General features: G+C 38.9%; 1 protein-coding gene across 4 annotated transcripts in view; it reads right to left on the reverse strand.

Moving 5' to 3' along the window:
- The window catches only part of nlgn1 (neuroligin 1), a 269,206-nt gene that overhangs the window by 192,363 nt on the left and 59,748 nt on the right, over positions 1-17,095 (reverse strand). For 2 of the 4 annotated variants that reach the window (XM_046858117.1, XM_046858116.1), the window contains exons 2-3: positions 2,051-2,848; positions 1,402-1,461 (exon numbers count right to left, since the gene is read on the reverse strand). In XM_046858117.1, coding sequence (XP_046714073.1) covers positions 1,402-1,461; positions 2,051-2,534 — 544 coding nt within the window. In that variant the 5' untranslated portion in view covers positions 2,535-2,848. The remainder of the gene's footprint in view (positions 1-1,401; positions 1,462-2,050; positions 2,849-17,095) is intronic. The other 2 variants (XM_046858120.1, XM_046858118.1) reach the window with 1 other exon arrangement.

The raw sequence follows: 17,095 nt of genomic DNA on the forward strand, positions 1-17,095 counted from the left end.
AACAAATTTCATGCAGCATCGTGTGTTTAAAATAATCAGTGTGTGCTTCATCTAATGCCTAGGGGCTAGATTTAACATCAACCACCAATTAGCACTAATCTCATTTACACTCATTTAAACATTACATCAACAAAGTCTTTGTGATATGTTTGAGGATATTTTCGATTGAATGAATAAAACCTGACAGTACAAAAAATGAGCAGGGGGAAAAAAAGGAGTTAGTTTGCAGTTTGTTTTGCAAAATCATTTCTCATTATTCACTCAAAGTGGGTCAGTTTTCTGACCCCATATCAGGTCTAATTTATGAAGACAGTGATCCGTGAATGGCTTTTTCTACACCTGGAATCAGGCAAATGAACAGCAGAAGTTGAACAGTGCTGAAGCATTACAAACATTTAGCTGTGAACAGTGGAACTCTGTCACATTAAAGACTATACATCACAATATAGTAAGACACATTGTAGACAGAACACGCTGAACACAAACAAGACAACACTGTGAGTCTCCCCATTGATCTCCACTCTATCTTTCTTTTCTTTTGTTTTCATTTCAATTGATCTGATCATGTGAAATGCTAATCCGTCGTGGCGCACGGGCTAATTTCACCAGCTGCCACAACTCTGCAAACAGATAGCTCTGACAAACACACAGAGTTTTATAGGTGAAGGAAGCCGGTGGATTTTAAAAGGCCTGTGTCCTAATGAATGCTGAGTGTGTTGAAGGAGGAAATATTTGATTAGTGCAGATTAGAGAAGTAAGGGAGAAGACAGAAAAGGTCAAAATAGAAGAGGGGAATGTTAACCTCGATGTTACAGGGGGTGGATGAATTGTGGAGGTTAAACGAAAACAGACAGAACAGGAAGTTGGACCACAGCCATCTCCGCTCCATCTGCCATCTCTGTTTACATGTCAGAGTCTCAGCCATGTTTTTTTTTTTTTTTATTTCTCTTTTTTGGCATGTCATAGCATGAAAGGTCAAAGTGAAATCGTAGACAACTACATTCATCATAGAGGTTATGTTAAGAGGGAGGTCAGTAGACACGGTTGCAGGCCATGCCGTGTGGGAGGGAACCGAGGGAATGGAGTGTGTGTCGGTCATTATCTTGATGAAGCCATTATCGATTTCGCTAGTGTAAGCCAATGGAATTCAGATAACGTCTCTTTTAATTGAGATTACATTTTGCAAGTTCAACGTGCACTCATCCAATTTAAGAGTGGGCATGGTCCTGTTTAACTCTTTAAAGATGGAATCAATGATGACAATCAATGAACTGAGATCTTGAGATCAGGTCGTTGTTGTTTTTTTTTTTTAAGAACTGTGGGATGGAGGGGAGATCTTTTTTGTCTTGTCTTTTTTTATCATTTTTTATTATTATTATTATCATGTCAGTGCATACATACCTCCTTTTCTACATATTTTCTTGCCCGGTTTCCTGGCACATTCCTTGGATATTCTTTTGACTGCAAAAACGAATAAAAGACTAAAGAATAACATGGAGCTCCGATACAGACAGTGGGAGCATGCAAATATCACTGAGACGAGGAAGGAAAAGAGGTTAACATGGAGAGCTGCTCTCACTGTCTTCCAATTCATCATTAGCATCATCATCATCATCATCATTATTACTCTAAATGAGGTTCTCACTCTATGATCTTAGCTCATTGTGCCAGCACACGCAATAGACACATTATAAACTGCTGGCAGAAAAGTGAAAGTGAGAGAGGCGGGAATTGAGAAGGAACCAGCTTCACCTAAATAAATGGACGTGCTATGGCACATGGGGGTGTACTTGCGCAAAGGTATGGCAAAGTAGGTTAGGAGACATGTACAGCCACTCTTACGCACACGTTCACACTTACATATTTGTGTATAAAGTCACTCAACTCACTTCACACATAATCCCACCACCCTCCCACACACACATAAAAGCAGTGGCATGCATGTTGACATGCAGTGGTCATGCTTTTCTAAGTTCACTCACACAAAGGAAATACAAAGACGAGACAAACGGATCTGTGGATCCACACCGCCACACACACAAACACTCACCATCCTCTGTGGGCACGTAAATGTTAAGAAATAGGCAGTCTTCGCTCTGCTCCTGCACATAGGTCGAAACCACCTCCAGGCCGTTGGTGAACCAAACGGGCAACATGACATCAGGTAGCCTGCCCTCCACAACACTCTGGGGGCACACGGGGCCAAAGTGTGTGGCGTTGCGGATGTTGTGCCAGGGCAAGGGCGGCTCGGGGGGCTGAAATCGCCTCTCCCCGGTAGGGGGTGCTGCGTAGGGCACGCCCAGGAACTGGATCACGGGCCCCAGGATCTCGTTGTTGAGTTCTTTCTTGAAGCCCCTCAGCTTGCCGTATGTCGTGGTCACCACGGGGTCCAACTCGTCCAGCTTCTCTGCAGCACCCATCCAAGTCTGTAGCGCCACGGCCAGCACCCAAAGCAGGGAGGGCAGCTCCAAGCTGGCACCCATATCCAGCCGTAACTGCATGGCACTCCAGGGCTGACCGAGCTGGCCAAGCATAGTTCACTAATTCCCCTCCCCTCCCCACAGTGATACAAGCTCCAACACTGGTTTTATATCCACTATATCCTTCGACTGGTTACGCTCAAAACAGTCGGGAGGTTGCACCTTCGGAACGTAGGACTCTTGAAACGTCCAGTGGTTCTTCGCATGGCAAGGGTTCCTTCATTGGATGCTATGCGTGGCAAGGCAACATCTTCACCGCACGCTGTTCAGCAGGTCACGTCCCATCCACGCAGCCGTTCTCCATGCTAGCCATTCACGACCGGTTGTGGACAGATAAATCAAGCCCGCCGAGGCTCCAGGTCTATATCCTGCAGGAAATAAAAAAGAATTCATTAGTGCCTGGATAGAGGCAGATGGGGAGTGCAGCTTTATTGAGCGTTACGGTCCTGCACGACTGCCATCAAGCGGAATGTTCCAGAATCAGAGCTCAGCTATATGACGCCGCATCTATCATGCTGACCGCTGAGACCCGGTTAGTTTAAGAGAAGCTCTGAACTCACTGACATCGATGCAGCTTCAAAGGAGGGTCAATTGGAGGAGAGATGCTATAATAGGGCTTTAACTGTGCAGGGTTTCAGTTATGAAAATACAGGAATCATAGAAATCTGTAAATAAAGGAAACACTTATTTTCAGATTTGTTTTCACTCAGCTGATACAAGGCCAAAAGCAAGCATAGTCTATGGAGACAAACATTAACTAGCATAATACTGTATACAAACAACATGCAAAGAAGACAAAACTTGAATACTTCCCAGCATATTTTAACTTCTTACTCAAGTACAAGGACATATTTCACCCTTGCATACGTATAAAATCTATTTTTATATTCTCCAAAGGAAACATGCCTTAATGAGCAAGACAAGTACATTTATAACCGCTTCACCAGACACAGAGACAGCCGCGTTCAGATCTGTCCTTCATTTAGCGCGCTAAAACGAATGAGCCGCCACCAACTCCCACAGCAACAAAATAGGGTTTATATTCACAGACAACAGGACACTTGTGCTGAACATTACTGTAGAGCCACACACAGACTAAAGAACGGTCTGCTCCGAGCTTCCTAACAAGCAGATCATTCAGTAGCAGACATGGGGGATTTAGAGTTTCCGGAGCAACCTACAGTAGCGGCTATGTCCGAACACAGAGGCTGAATAAGAAACAATTTAGAGTGACCTGCTCTCTGGCCTTAATATTGTAAAGGCTTTCTGCTACGCCAAGTCAAATGCCAAGACATGGTCAGACTCATGGGCAGAAATGCCTTTTCTCTTGGTGCAGATACCAACAGGATCTACATACTTATTAAGTTTATATTCAAATAAAATCAAGGTGTGTTTAAAAAGAGGAGCCTGAGCAGAGTTCCTACACATTTTCCTTGAAAATTCCATACTTTTTCATGTCGGAATCTCAGATTTTTCCCATGTTTTTACGCTGTAATGTCATGGCAACTGCTGCCTCAGAACGCAACAACCAATCACAGCTGTGCAGATCTCGTCTAGCACCGATCTTTTAAAATCTACTCCACAAAAAACACCTTTTGACCATGTCCGCACTAATACGGTTTCGTTTAAAAGAAACACATTTTCCTTTTTGTGCAAAAGAAGGCTTTTAGAAAACAATAACACATTTTTAGTCATTGCCATGACGTTTCAAAAAGCCAGAAAGTATGTAGGCGGCAGGAGGAAATTACACAGATCGAAGCGTATTATATTTTGCTTATGCAATATACAAGGACATAAGTGTTTTCAGATGTTTCAACGTGGATGAGCAGCTTTTGGGAAACGAATGAAAACGTAAGTGTGGACGTGAAGCGTTTGTAGACAAAAATGCCATTTTAAAATGTATCTGAATTAGTGTAGTCTTTGTTTTATAAAAAATTTTTTTTTTTACAAATTCTTCATTTTATATTTCGAAAAACCGAATAGGGCAATATGAAAACATAAATTTTTTTAATACTCTGTGGGGGTTTTTCCCCTATAATAATCCAAATCTCGAAATCACTCAAATAAAATTCTATACTTTTTCATACTTTTCCAAAATATGTAGAAACCCTGAGAGAGGAATAAGAAAGTGCTTGTCTCAAAGAAAGAGAAAGAAAAAGAGAGAGAACACAGATTGTCGTCTCTGTGGCTTTCCTTTGATAACTTATTGTGAAATTAAAAAAAAAAATACACCGAGCTTAGCTTTTACAGTTGCAGTATATTGTATCATTATTGGTACTGGACACATCATATGCTACAAAAGAACTACCACTGAACCAGAAACAAGTATCGATCAGCATATTCATCATATGTAATATCATGTCATGGCATAATCATTTACAACCCTGTTCTTAGATCCTCTAAAGCGAGTTCCATTTGTCTTACTGAGCTGTCAGATAATTAGTGAAAGCGCTTCGAAATTATCACCTGATTTATCTGATGCTCTTTTATTTATCTTTCTCTCGGCCTTATCTTGGCCTTGGTCTAATTTCTGCCCTTTGCACTCCATATTTCACAATAAATTGGCTGTTTATTGGCAGGAGCGAACGAATAGAAGGCGTCCATTTGGATGCAAGTGGCATCCTAAAATAATTAGGCAAACGAATAAACAAGAGGCCTGAAATGAAAAACCCGCTGCATTGATTGGGTGTTGTATTGTTTATTACACTATAAAAACGCTGGGAGGTTTTCTACAATGGAGCAGAAAGAAAAACTGCAGGCTGGACCTCACCACGGGCAGGCGAGCCAAATATTTTGATTATGGAAGGAGAAATGAAAAGCCAGGCATACGGCTGATTTGGCTGGTAAATAATAAACCACTGAGTCTGTAATGAGAAAGCGTGTGTCAGAAATGATATAAGGGGTGGGCTGGAGTAAGAAAGAGATAGTTGAACGCGCATTATCGGAATACCTTTTCGAGTGAAAAAGTGCATGCGGTAAGTAGTTCTCCATTCTCTTTGCCCCGCGCCGCTCCGCTTCATGTACAGCGGACGCAGGCGGAATAAAACAGCAAATAAATAAATATATAAATAACCAAACAGAAAACAATCAACCTGCAACAGTAGACACATTTAGATTCTTTTTCCAGCATAACTACATCATAGTAAAGAACACTTAAGAGGGGTCAGTGGCACATTTTCAGTTTGCAAGATTTTACATGTATTTTTATGCCTTGGTGATTAAAAGTGTGCTGTTATATTAAGCTTCACATTTTTGGGAAGATGTGCCACTGGATTTTGGAGTGCACTTGTGAAGATTCGTGCTCATTCAGCTCATTGTGCACAAGTAAAGTCAGGTACTGATGTAGGTTTGGTGAGAAGGCCTGGGTTGCAGTCAGTGTTCCAATTCATCCCAAAGGTATTCAGTAGGGTTGAGGTCAGAGCTCTTGAGAGATCAGAGATTTTCCACTCCAACCCATGTAAACCATATGCACAGGGGTATTTCCATGCAGGAACAGGTTTGGGTCTCCTAATTCAAGTGAAGATAATGCTATTGCATTCAGGGTTGTGCAAGGATACATCAAAACCTATTTTCAAATAAAATACCAAATACCTTAAGTGTATCAAAATAAACTACACAATACAGCAGTCACACCATGTATCAAAATAAACTACTGTATTTTTGTATTTTAAAAATACTACAAATGTATTTTACAAGGAAGCATGAAATTTCTTTACAAACCTTCCAACAATTGGCCTATTTAATCTCCTTCACCATCAGACTCACTCAGTTGATTAAGTAAACAATGTTTGACAGCAGCAGCTTTTCTCTGTCCGAGTCACGCAATAAATCTGACATATGCAACCAGTTAACAGATCGAATATTCACATACATTTCTCTGTGATCTCCCAAATGAAGGTTAGTTTTAAAGTAACTAACAGTTTAATGTTTAACAGTTTGCGAATGACTCAAAATTGTATCCTAATTTAGTTACTTGGTGTCTGGTAACAAAGGACACATCAGCAACACTGACTCAATAACAAACAAGTCATTCATAAGAAGACAACTGATGGCACCTGCATTCATAGCAACTAGTTTCTAACTAATCAATCATTTGATTTTTAATCAGAAATATAATATGTCCTCATTCATGCAATGGTATGCAAAATTCTGATTCTACAAAACAGCTACTTCGAGTAGGGTACAATATTCGGCAATCAAATATTTATTTATAGATCATTGGACACCTATTTAAACGCTGCCAGCTTGCACGTTTCTTACCTTCACCACCTTCTACCATCGATTTTCTGGTCTGATCTCAACAATTTTGGGCAAATTACTGAGTAGGCACCAATCATTTTTATAATGTCGTCGTGTACTGTAAACCTTTTACAAAGTATTTTAAAACTACAAAAATACAAAACAAGTATTTTTGTACAAAATATGAAGGCATTTTCGTCAACCCTATCAAACACCAATGACCAAATCCTATTTTATATTCGAAATTCGTATTTAAAATACATGAAGCACAAACACTGCCGATCGCTCACTGCATTACATCTTATGCAACTGTGTGCCTCAAACTTTGTGGTAAAAGTTTGGCGAAGAACCACATATTGCTGTGCAGGTCAAGTGTGCATACTGCATGCTAAAATGGACCAGATGAACATGATATAAATGCTGAAACAACTTTGTGCTGACAGTTTGGGGAAGAACCACATCTGGCTGGAAAAGTCAGGTGTCTCAACATTTTTTTTTTTTTAATAAATCCTTTTAATTCATCTGTGGTTTGGTTTCACACACGTCTAATAAACAACAACAACAAAGTGTGTTTAGGGCAGAAATGAGAAAAAATATAATACCACCTGATTATGGTGAACACTGCAGTGCTGTTAAATAAACCCATATTGTAAATATTTGCTATAAAAGCCGGTTTAAATCATTTCGTGTGCGATTTCCAGAACACATCATATTTCCGCAGTGCTAAGGCTCTGTCTTTTAGCTCCCACCTGCAATAAATAAATAAATAAATAATCCCAACCTGTAATACGCTTTTGGTATTTGCACATTTAGTTCAGTTTCTTAGATTATGCTTTACTTTGTGTTTTTGCTGCAATCACTGTTCACCTGAAACGGGATCCAACCATCTCAGATCTATTGTGACTGTTATGTTCTCACCTGCACAAACCGAAAGAGAAAACATCAGCCTTTGATTCTAATTGAATAACAGCTGTATTCGCAGCCTTAATGGATTTTCTGCGAACATGCATCGGGTCATTACCAATTAAACACCTTTGCTCCTCTTAAAAACTCAGATTGAGTGTCTAAAGATTTCTAAAGAAACACTGAGGCTGGGGTGTCTTCTTAGAATGTTCCCAAAATGACTTCTTTGTATATTTGGTAATTTCACAGAAAAGGGTTTTTTTTTTTTTCCTTTCTTGGGTGCATTTCTGACCTTTTTAGTCCTTCAATTTCACACACGTCCAAAGGACATGGGCATTTCTCACTCTTCCGCTCCTCTGCACTATTTGAGTCTATTACACGGAACCTCGACTTCTGGTTGGTGAATTTCCTGAACAGCAGCACATTTTGCACATTGGCACAAAACAACATCCACTAAACAGCTGGGTTTTTTCCTGCCGCTTTTTCCGCAGCATACAAAAATACGCACGGAGCCTACGCTCTGGAGTCGGGAGCATTGTCGAGGTGAGAATTCAAATCAAAGAACTTTTAATGAAGTTCTGAATATTCGCTCCGCAGGAGCTGGAAGATGGTTTTTGATTAGACGTTAGTGCAGCGTGGAAAACAAACGACCTATTATTTTAGCGCAAGCTGTCAGAAGCCCGGCGACTTAGGGTGCGAAAGGCGGCTTATTGCCGCAGTCAGTCAACAGCATGAACAGTCCATCACCATGTGCTTTAGGTCCACGCAAGCCTCGCGCTGACCTTAATGATCTCATTCCACCTCCAATCAGACTTTGGGGAAATTTATAGGCGGCGGCTTATATGCCTATTTTCACTGATGTGCTTAGCTTGCACGACTGCCCGCCTGCCACTGGAGGAGGAATGAGATTTTTTTTTTTTGTCGTTGGGGCGGAAGGACGAGTGGATGGAGAAGTGTGGCTTAAGGCCCAACTAAATTTGGTAAAGATACAGAACGCTTCCTCCCCCAGCCCCCCAAAATACACAGAAAAGCACCACAGCTTGAGATATATTCACCGTATTATCAGTGTAAAAGCTGTCACTTTGTCTTTGGGGGCTGAAGTAATGAGACTTGATGGCACTGGCTGACACTAAAAAAAACACATAACACACTGTCTTAAACAGGTACATAAACGATGTGTGAACCAGGGGCGGGGTGTTCTTAGTGCAAGTGTGAACTGCATCTAGCACAAAATGATAAGCATGGGAATATGACATGACCATAAGAGACTTTAGAAGAAAATCTGTTAAATGAAATCAATGCAAATTCACTGATTGTACTCATACCATTTTCTGTGTGAAGGTGAAACAAGGAGTTTGCATCGACCGATTTGAATTGACCCTGTAGATCACGGTACTTACACAACCTGCAAATCCATTCGACAGCATCTCTGTATATTCTTTATTACACTTTTCTGGCGAACAAGCTTCAGAATCATGAGAGAGACAGTCTGTCTGTGCATATTTCCATTTATGAGAAGTTCCATGTGGCAGTTCCCAACAGGAAAGACTTCTCCACAAAGTTAGATACTTCACAACCGTTAAACAGTATATTGGTTATGATGTACCCTGACAAGTTTACAGATGGGCTACTGGAATAAAGCATGCTTTCTGGCCCTTCAGTCAAATTGCCTCTTACTATAAATATAGGAAGGTTTCGGTTATGCTGTGTGACACAGTATCAGTGAAAAAAGTAGCTGTGAACCTACAATATACATGTACCATATACGTATATATATTTAAGTGGTGTAACGAACACATATTCGTACCGATATTTTGTAGTATGTATTAAGTGGCGGACCGCAATCACTCGGAGTGCGTCTATTATTATTAAACTAAAAACATACACAACAATGCCAGGGATATTAAAAAGAAACTAAAGTTAGTGCAGTATCACTCTGGCTACTTACTCCATACCGGATTTATTCACGCACAAGACTTGTTTTGAAACGGCTAAAGAATTCATAGCCCCTCCAGGTTAGCAGGTAACACTAGCGCTATGGCCTGCTTCAAGAATTTCTCTTAAAAGGAGAAAATCTTGACAATTCCATATACTGAGAAGTGAATGGATGAAAGATGGAAAGAATGAAGTAGATCATATCTTTAGAAAATTTAATGTAAAACACACACAAACACACATCTGTATTAACCAAATGGGGTCTAACAAGGGTGAACTATTAAATCTTTTCGTGTATTTCATTCTGTTTAATACATTTTATTTGTGCGAATGTAATCAATATAACATTTTTATTGCATTAATTTGATTTATTCCATATTATTTAAAAATAAAATATTATAAAACATTTTTATATAATGTTTAAGCAGGCATTTTAAAATAATTTATGTGTGTGTGTATATTATATATATATATATATATATATATATATATATATATATATATATATATATATATATATATATATATATAAAGATGTTCCAGTTGTAAAATTCTCAGGTTTCCAAAAGATGTCAGTTCTAAAAACTCTGCATCCACAAACATAAAAAAAGATCTATAAGTTAATTCAAAGCCCTGATTTAGTGCATGCCTGCAGTAACATGGTGAAGCAAACAAGATCCTGCAGCTCAGCATCTATCTGCAGCTCTGCTCCATCTCGAATGACAGCTAGCAGGCAGCCCACGCAGACTCTGTGCTACCACTTTGTTAGTGTAAAAGTACTTTCTCTCATTCTCACCATCTCTCTCTCTCTTTCTCTCCATCACGCTTCTCTCACTCTCGCTTACACACTCATCCCTAACCATCCCCAAGGCCCTGTAGGGTGTACACGTAGTAAGAAAGAGCAAGTTGTTTGTATGTGTGGGACGCCACTCGTTCTGTTCTCTTTTTTCACCTGGCTGCCACCTTGCGACATCTGCTCCATGAGGTCATCAATGAAGCTCTACGTTGGCGTGGAAACAGAGCGCCCGAGCTCTTAACCAATGGAAAGCCCCAGAGAGAGAACGGAGCTTCCCACTCACTCTCAGTGGGGCTTTAAGTCCACTGTGCGTGGGAACGTCATTATCATGTGTCCAGAATACAGTAAGCTGCACAATTGGACTTAGCACTTTTTTTAGCATTTCAACGAATCGTGGGAAAGGGGTTTGGAATTATCCGGAGTTCTGATTCTGCATAGAAAAAGCCTCCTCTGACTCAGTCAACATCAGAAAGTCAAGTAACCACAAGGGGCAATTAAATTGTTTGACATCAAAGTCATAATTAGTCAGTTCCTGGAGAACCGGGATGCTTTAAATGGCCTTCGGGGTTAGGATTTGAACTAAGGGAGGAGGCAAATGGGTACGTTATTGTCGTGTTGCTTCATTTGGAGAGTAGAGTACAAACACTGGGAGGGCCTAGACACTCTTCTAATAACCAACATGATAATGTGTGCTTTTAATAATTTTTCATAGAACAGCAGAGCCTGAATAATGAACTCTTTTGCTCTGTGCCACACAATTTCAAATGCCTCCATCTAGGCTCTGATATCGGATTAGCCGCTGGTTAATAATGATGTACAATGCATTATTTGAAATTAACACACTCAGATCAAGAGAATTTTAGGCTTTTTTAGTCTTTTTGTTATTTATTTTTTTTTATAGGTAACAGAGGTAAAAATGTCAGGGGCAACTAGCTGAGAGTTTTTATTATATTTATTTCATTTTTATTTCATGTACCCATTAACAGTGATTTATTTTTTTTTTTTTTGAGTTTTTTTGTATTAACCCTTAGTTGCTGCCTGGTCACGGTTGTGGTGGATTCAAACATTAAAACACATATCTAGTAATATGGCAAAGGCTGAGGAAGCGTCAGAGACAGAACTGCTGAGATTGTTTCTTTTTTCACCCGAAGATATTTTATTTAATTAGAAAGAAAGTAAAAAACTTCCAGTTTAAGCTACATCCACTTCACATTTAAATCTGAATACAGATACAGGCATTGCATTAGAACGCAAATTTTCTTTGAACCCTAACCTGAAGTACCAAAAATTCTGAGTTTTACCAAAGGATATTTGGCGTTTGGGGTTGTGCAGGTGGGCAGGTGAAACCAATATTGTTGATATAAGACGTGAGAAAGAAAAAGCGAGTCAAGGAAACACTACAGTCTCTCTCACTTTAACAAGCTGCAAGATGCTCATCGATCCACCAAGCCCTCACACACTCACACCGATTGAGAGGTGGAAAGTGGGATTCTGACTGCGATGACCATGGTGAGGAAAAAAAACAAAAAAAACAAAAAACAAAAACACAAATCTGTTTAGTGAGTTTAGCTCTGTTTGACACTTTCAAACCCCCAGGACAACTTGTACCCATCATCCTCTTGTCTTCAAAAGTGAGGGAAGAAGTCAGTTTGGCCAGATTTGCAGAAAAAAAAAAAGTGAGTGATGTTGAATAGGCTAACTTGGACAATGCACATGAGCTCATGTTTAAGCATTGTTGTCTGGTAGATTAGACATTCGATTTAGCCAAAAACACACCATGCTCTAGTGCTCTACAAGAGCGTTGGCCTGTTGATGGATAACCCTAGAAAAGTTACAGCAGGACATGTGAGGATGACATCTTACTCTTTGCTATAACAGCTGGCCTCATATTTTACTAAATACAGTGCTTCGATGGCATGCCCTACTTCATTTCCCTTCTCTTCCGCACCATTACCTCCGCTCATCTGCCAAGGCCAAGCCGGATCTAAGATCTGTCCTTTCGAATCATTTTTCTTGCTCCATTTATTAAGCTAATCCTATACACATTACAGTCCATTTGATGAGACTACTCTGTGCTTTAATGTTTATGCTGCAATAGGACTGTTTAAAAGCCCTAAAGGACAGGTGTGCGATAAATGGGGCAACAGGTAGTATACCTACTTAGCCCTCCACCCAAGTGTGCACAGCGACTCTTGAGCAGCGCAGACATCAGGACTGGAATTTTTCAACTAGAAACTGCTGCTGTTGTTCTTCAGCCTGCTGTGCACAGCCACGTCAGCTACGTGCAAACGATTACAGCAAAATAATCATTTTCATTTGGCGAAGAAAAGGCAAACTGTGCAGGAGACATTTAAAGAGAGCTTCTTGTCTGTTCATTGAATGGGAATCCGATGAGCCAGTAGGTAGAAAGGTAACACACTGAGACAGTCCCAAAAAAGGCAAATATGCATATTATATATATATATATATATATATATATATATATATATATATATATATATATATATATATATATATATACATACACACACACACACACACACACATACATACACACAGTATATATAATTAAATAAATGTACATATTGCAGACTGGCACACACGAAAACAAGATCAAATGAGAAAACTCAAATGACTGATACATACATTATGCAAACAATATTCTTTGCTAATCTATACAACAAATAATGGATTAATTTAAATGAAAAAGCTTTAGTGCACTTGTCCAGGCCCAAGCATTATTTAGCCAAACCCATAACTGACTGGTTACAACTCAGGCTCTACCTCAATGGTGTTTGCTTCCTCAAGTCATTAAGATGTTGGCTAACATGTTTTCCTCATAATCTGTGTTCATATTTCCCATCATCCCAAAAAAGATTTTATTCTAAAGACTAATGTAAACACAAGGTGTTAAAAAAAAAAAAAAAAACATTTTTGATGCTGATGTGAGCCAATGAGACAACAGAAAATTCAGATATTATATAGTGTTAGCAAAATAAGTAGAAAAAATTAAAACGTTCATTAGCAAATAAGGCTATCCATGTTTGTTAGAAAATGCTGTTGACGTTAAGAAACTAAATAATGATGTGCATGTGGGAAAGAAAAGAATCGGTCAGTCAGTCATCAATAAGGCCTTATGCAGATCTCAAAATATCAGAGACCAAATACAAGTCTGAAGCTGAAGCTGAGCAACTGTAGATTTGCAGCACCAAAATACTAAGACTGCTGCCATTTTTACCTTGTATTTAGGAAAAACAGAAATACTTACTGATACAAACTACCCAGACCCATAAAAACAGCATAAGGATATTCCTTATCTGGGAAACCTTGTCACCTTATCGACCGCTTCTCCTGACAAGTCTTTCACGAAGATTAGATTTATATCGAGTAAATTGAAGAGCCAATAAAAAAAGCAGTATACATTTAGCATATTAAACACATATGAGCATGCAGTGCGGTATCTTGACATCTATCTAAAATGCCATGGATTCTGAAGCAGGTACTAATCCTTATGAAGGTCATAGCAGATACAGTTTAACCTGTAAGTTCTCTACATGTTATTTAACATAAAGATACCTCATCCTTGGGTTCGATTAGACCATTAAAGCATAAGCCTACTTTCTCATGTGTTTTTTTTTCCCTTAACAAATGCAATGTCAGCTTTCTGAAGGTCACATCTTTATGCAAAAAAAAAAAAAAAAGATGAGACGCCTGCTTTAGATTCATCTAGCATTAGACACTGGCAGTCTACAGAGGATCAGTGTGCATAAGTTAACTGTGCAGAAGCTGATTTAATTCAGCTTAGAATGGCGCTTGGGAAAGTAAAAGCATAAAGATAAAAGTCACAACAGAACTACTACAGATTTGAGCTATTCAATAATGAGGTGATGTTTATGTATACATAAGGGTATCATATGTGCATGTTTATCAGAGTGAATGAACAAAAATACATTCAAATCAGAATTTAGTACATTAATATACAGATATTATAATGCACAATAACTCACAGAATATGTCTAACAGCTTAATTGGACATTCCATTAAAAAATATTGCGTTTAAATTGGGTAAGATATTAGTACATCCCCTCATGGGTGATTTTGGGTTTCTTGCCATTGATGTGGGAGGGGTGCCATTACTATTTCTCACAACACTTGCCAGTCATGTGCATCAGTAAGCTCAGGTATGCAGAAAGTACAAGCAATTTTTCAATTGGAGGGTCTCCCAGACCTCCCGTAAGCAATAAGGTAGACAATATACAAAAAAGTAGTACATAGAAAAGTACAAAATATCTTTTTAATTAACAATTCTAAAAGAGTTGGGGTATGTGGGTGGGTTGGGGCTTTGACACACTTCAAACACTGGGTACAAGTGATTGGCTTCACATGGTTTTAACGAGAATGCATGTGCTAGCCTTCATCCTCCTGTTGGATGTATGATAAGGGAGAGCCGGATTGTGGGTGGTAAACTGGAAATATACAAAGCTATACATTTAACAAACCGTAAACCAGAGACTGTCCTTGTACAGTAAATCGCAAACTGCAGAACTGAAAGCAGCAGCAGTCATGGACTCCATGGCATATCTGAAAACTGTAGAAGGCTATCGAAATAAAAAGGATCAAAAATAACAAGGAAGAAATAGCAGCATCTTCACACAAGTAGCGTCAAACATGGGCCATCAAACATAATGTAGATGATTTGTAGGGTGTTGGAATTGGGATGCACATGCAAGAATGCCCTCAGGCATCATGTACTTTTAAAACAGTTTGCATGAGCCAAATGTGTTCCTACCAGATGGAAAATGCTGGCAGTGTGTTACAACAAGCTCATACATGATCCTATTTATGCCACAAGGGCTACATTTACTATTTCTGTCTGAAACCTTGTAAGGTTCAAACCACAAATCAGCAAACAAAATTATATACAGGTAGAGACTGCAATTCAATATGCAGTTACAGCTAGGCTGATATCAGCAGGAAATGCTGAAATGGCTGGCAGAACCTACCACATAATTGTAAAGTAGGTCACATGATCTTAACCCAGGGTTTTACAAATCAGTAGCCTGGGCACATTACACGTACAGACAATTTTTTTTTTCATTATTTCTTCGAAATCGAGGTAGGTTAGGTTCAATGGGCTGCTAATATTATACTCAATATTATTTTTTTATTTCTTTTTTCCTCATTCAACAATAACAGTGAGGAAACAAATTTAGAGAAAAAAATTAATTGGCATGTGGTACACACAGTTACCAGCTAATTTATAAAGAATAAATGCTCATTCATGCATTCATCTAGTCAACCAATCGTGTAAGAGTAAAAATGCAAAAAGATTATTTCGATGCTGGTCAGGAACTTCAGTTAGGTTCACATCAAAAAATGTGAAAGTATGTTCAGCCACTTAGGGCATGGCCTGGATGTAGGTGCCAGAAGGACTAGTTTGAGTATTGCAGAAACTGCTAATCTCCTAAGATTTTCATGCACAATAGTCTACAATTTACAGTGCGTAAAAAGTGGAAAAAAATTGAGAGAGCAACAACTCCAGTTTTAAAATTCAAGCGTAAATCATGTAAGAGGAGACTTGGTAGGAAGGCTATGTGAAATTAAATAGCAATTTTTTTTACAATCATAGTGAGCAGAAAACCACTTTAGATAAAAAAAACTAACTCTCAAGGCAAATAGGCTTCAATAGCCACATCAGGTCCACTCATGTTGGTCAATAACAAATTTAAGGCTACAGTGTTTAATTGTTTTTATTAAAGTGGCCAAATAACCTCGATTCTTATAGTAAAGTAAACCGATACAGTAAGAGATCCTTCAGCACCTGCTGTATCAGAAAAGGCACAATCTGACTAATGTCCAGTCAAAACTGATGAAAGCAAACACAATAAAGAAGGAATCAAAAATTGTCATACAAACTTGCAGTTAAAAATAGAGAGACGTTTATAAAAAATTAAATAATAAAAACACAACAGATTGAATTCTATCTTTGACATCTGATTCAAGGACAGTGAATCAAATCATAAAGCTGAAATGTTGCCCAATGACTCGACTATGTCTAAGGCATTAAATCAGAAATCTCTTAATAAGAGGATAAAGACTATAGCTAGACTGGCTCATCCCCTCCCTGAGAATTTATACACATTACCAACCCCTACTATGGATTAATTCACTTCAGTTAAAATTCAATATTGTCTATCTAAAAACTTCAGTCACATGTGGTTTTCCCGCCTAACTGTTACCACAAAGCTGGTGGCACACAATTGCATAAGATGTCTTTGCATGCAGTAGCATAAAACCTTCCCTTTTCTTCAACTAGGATACCCACACCTGTTCCAGCATGACAATGCACCTGTCCACAAAGCCAGTTCCATAAAGACATGGTTTACATGAGATGGAGTGGAAGATCTTAAGTGGCCTTCTAAAGAGCTCTGACCTCAACCCTATTGAACACCATTGGGATGAATTGGGACGCTGACTGCACCCCAGACCTCCTCACCCTAACTTAACTTTGCTAATACCTTTGTGATTAAAAGAGCAAAAAAAAAACTCCACAAACACACTCCAAACTTTGTCTACATATGTATATAAGATGACATGATCCCAATGATTATATTTGTCACCAGAAATATAAATCACCAGAACACTGTGACGAACCAATGTGAACTGCCCACTAGCGCTTTAATCTTGAACACTACTCCATTTTCTAATCATGTTTACCTTACATTTTATGACATGGCACAAA

Source organism: Silurus meridionalis, chromosome 9, assembly GCF_014805685.1.
Source record: "Silurus meridionalis isolate SWU-2019-XX chromosome 9, ASM1480568v1, whole genome shotgun sequence".
In the NCBI taxonomy this organism is placed as follows: domain Eukaryota; kingdom Metazoa; phylum Chordata; class Actinopteri; order Siluriformes; family Siluridae; genus Silurus; species Silurus meridionalis.